This window comes from Hydra vulgaris, chromosome 12 (genome assembly GCF_038396675.1).
Source record: "Hydra vulgaris chromosome 12, alternate assembly HydraT2T_AEP".
NCBI lineage: Eukaryota > Metazoa > Cnidaria > Hydrozoa > Anthoathecata > Hydridae > Hydra > Hydra vulgaris.
The window spans coordinates 74,349,756-74,352,994 of NC_088931.1; the positions used below are offsets into that span (position 1 = coordinate 74,349,756).

Consider the following 3,239-nt stretch of genomic DNA (forward strand, 5'->3'; position numbering starts at 1 on the left):
CAACTACAAAAAAATAGCATACACTACCAACTACTGTTAACTTAAACCAAAAATCCCCAAATTGGGATCGTGGTAGGATATGGGTTAAACAAGAAAGTTTTTTTTTGAAAAAAAAACTTCAAAATGATTTTTGATCTCAATTTTAGATATTTTTCTCGTGATTTTTGTGCTATTCTTGTACATTAGCGCTTTGAATTCTTTATTAGTTTTTTTATGTAGATATTTTATTAAAAAAACAAAATTATTGTTGATATGAAGTTCATTTAATTAAAAAATATTATATAATATAGTAGACGTTTTTCTAAGTAGTATTTACTTTGACTTTGAGTAAAAAATCACAATTATTAGGCCATTAAACGCAACATTCCAAGGTTACTCTTACTAATAATTATCCACAAACTAATTGGCAAAACTTTGTAAGGTTGTTACTTACTAATAAACAAATTCCCGTCAAGTTCATTTAATTAATCGATTACTCATTTTCGAGTTATGTATTAAAAATAATGTGTGTAAAAAACTCTCAATGCTTTTCTTATGGATGCTCTCAAGTAATTTTTTCTTATGGATGCTCTCTAGCAATTTTGGTTTACCAAATTAAACGTACTATTTGACATAAAGAAATGTATAAGTAGCGACAAAATACGTTCTCAATTATTTCAGCACAAGGAAAAACGCTAACTAAAGAACTTAAAATAAAACTCGCAACGAAGGTCAGAGAAAACAAAGATGTTCTTCTTAGAAAACTCAGTATATTTTGATTAGCGAACTCATTTAATATAGGCAATATGTTATATATATTTAATATTATATATATAATATAGTTATGTAATATTTAGCATATATATTAATTGGTAATATATATATATATATGTATATATATATATATATATATATATATATATATATATATATACATATACACAGTATTGTGAAAAAGTTAAGAACCACTAAATAAAAATAAAAATTTGTTTCAAATAAATTTAATTAATTTTTATTCTATAGATAATAAAATAGTCTTTTTTTTCAAACATTAAATATAGCATGAGAAAAAAAAAAAATTTTTTTTTGAAAGTTAGTTAATAGAACCTATAAAAAGTAAAGAATAAATATTATGTGTTAATTTTTTTTTATATTTTTTTTGTGAAAAAGAACCACAAAGAATTTTTTGTGCTAAATGCGGCGGAAACGTCTTATTAAATTTAGTTTTTCCCTTTTTTTAAAAATATTCTTTGAATGACCTGAATTATTACCAAAGAACCAATAAAAACATTGGAAAAAAAAGAAATTTTTTTAAATACTTTTAAAAAAAGTATTTAATTTCAAACAAGAAAAAATTTTTCCTTGTGAAAAAATGAGCAGAAAAGCTATTACCTATGAAGATCGTGTAAAAGTGGTGCATTTTCATCAGGAAGGTAAATCCGCTCGCGAAATTGGAAGAATAGTAAAGCGATCACATAGTTTGGTGCTAACAATCATCAAAAGATTCAAAGAGACGAAATCTTACGTTGATCGCCATCGTTCTGGAAGACCGCGTTTGACGACACCCAATGATGATCGCCTTTTAATCAGGTTGGCAAAGAAAAATCGAACCATGCCGTCGCATGAATTAAGAAGGGAATGGAAGCTTTCAAATGGACGTCAAGCCTCGGCATCACTTGTGCGTAGAAAACTATTAGCTAACAATATGTTATGGAAAAAAGCTGTTCTAAAACCGCGACTTACCAAACGACATATAAAAAAGCGAAAAGAATTTTGCCAAAGCGTCAAAGAATGGTCTAAACAAAAATGGAGGACAGTAATGTTCAGTGATGAGATGAATATCAGAAAAATATAATCACGATTGTATCGTTCAAAGAACAAAACAAGGTAGCGGGTCGGTTGGAATATGGTGCTGCATGACATATTATGGTCTCGGTATGTTTAAATTATTTGATGGTCGACTCAACTCTACTTATTATGTCGATATTTTAAATAACAACTTGTTACCGTCAATTGATGCACTTCAGCAAAGCGTTCCGTTCATTTTTCAGCAAGACAATGCACCATGTCACAGGGCTAAAATGAATGGTCTCTGAATGGTTTGAAAGTAAAAATATTGAGCGTCTAACTTGGCCACCAAATAGCCCAGATCTAAATTGCATTGAAAATCTTTGGATTTGGCTTGATAAAGAGATTGCCAAGAAAGCACCAAGGAGCCTTGAGGAGTTGCGCAATATTTTACCAGCAATACTTGGAAATGTTCCCAAACATATTTTAGAGAATTTAATAGACTCAATGTCAAATCGTATAAATGAGTGCTTAAAAATTCATGGTAGAATTACGCGGTATTAGGTGATAAAAATTATCGTTTTTTATTCTGTGGTTCTTAACTTTTTCACAATATTTTTAAAATAAAAATTACCTATAAAACTTTAAATACATTTTTTATATTTGTTTAAAAGTTTTTATCACTATTATTATTTTTTAATTTGTTTGTCTATTTTCTAAAATTTATTATTATTATTCCTTTTGCCAGAAAAATATATTCGGTTAAAAAAAATTTGAAAATAAAAATAAATTATGATTTGTTTTTTTTGTGGTTCTTAACTTTTTCACAATACTGTATGTAAATATATATATATATATATATATATAAATATATATATATATATATATATATATATATATATATATATATATATATATATATATATATAAGTATAAAATCACTTAACAAAAATTTTTTTCATTTTACACTGTGTTTCATCAACAAAGATTCATCAGAAATCTATGTTGATGAAACAGTGTAAAACGAAAAAAATTTTTGTAAAGTGATTTTCTACTAATATATAATTGCTTTATTCTTTTAAGAACATTGAGCACTCTATTGTGTAGAATACATTTTAAAGTTGTTTAAATATATATAAATATATATATATTGTATATATATATATATATATATATATATATATATATATATATATATATATATATATATATATATATATATATATATATATATATATATATATATATGTGTGTGATCTGACCCGTAAAAATACGGGTCTTTGTGAGTATATTCTACACTGACTTTTTCTATACTTTTTTCTTATATATATTTATGTAAATATATATATATATATATATATATATATATATTTATTGTTTTATAGTGAAATTTAGCGTTGCGCAGTTTATGAATGATCTTTACTATAATAGTTATAACGGGGTGTGATAAAATAGTTGTAAAACTCTAAATT

The 3,239-nt window shown here is 25.3% G+C and overlaps 1 protein-coding gene across 1 annotated transcript; it reads left to right on the plus strand.

The window, feature by feature from the left end:
- The first annotated feature begins 1,351 nt into the window (after positions 1-1,351).
- Positions 1,352-1,834, plus strand: LOC136088346 (uncharacterized). The gene has a single exon (XM_065812044.1). The coding sequence runs from the start codon at positions 1,352-1,354 to the stop codon at positions 1,832-1,834; it is 483 nt and encodes a 160-aa protein (XP_065668116.1).
- The last annotated feature ends 1,405 nt before the right edge of the window (positions 1,835-3,239 follow it).

Bases quoted from the DNA above. Each gene is read 5' to 3' on its own strand.
- LOC136088346 (XM_065812044.1), top strand. From the start codon at position 1,352: ATGAGCAGAAAAGCTATTACCTATGAAGATCGTGTAAAAGTGGTGCAT.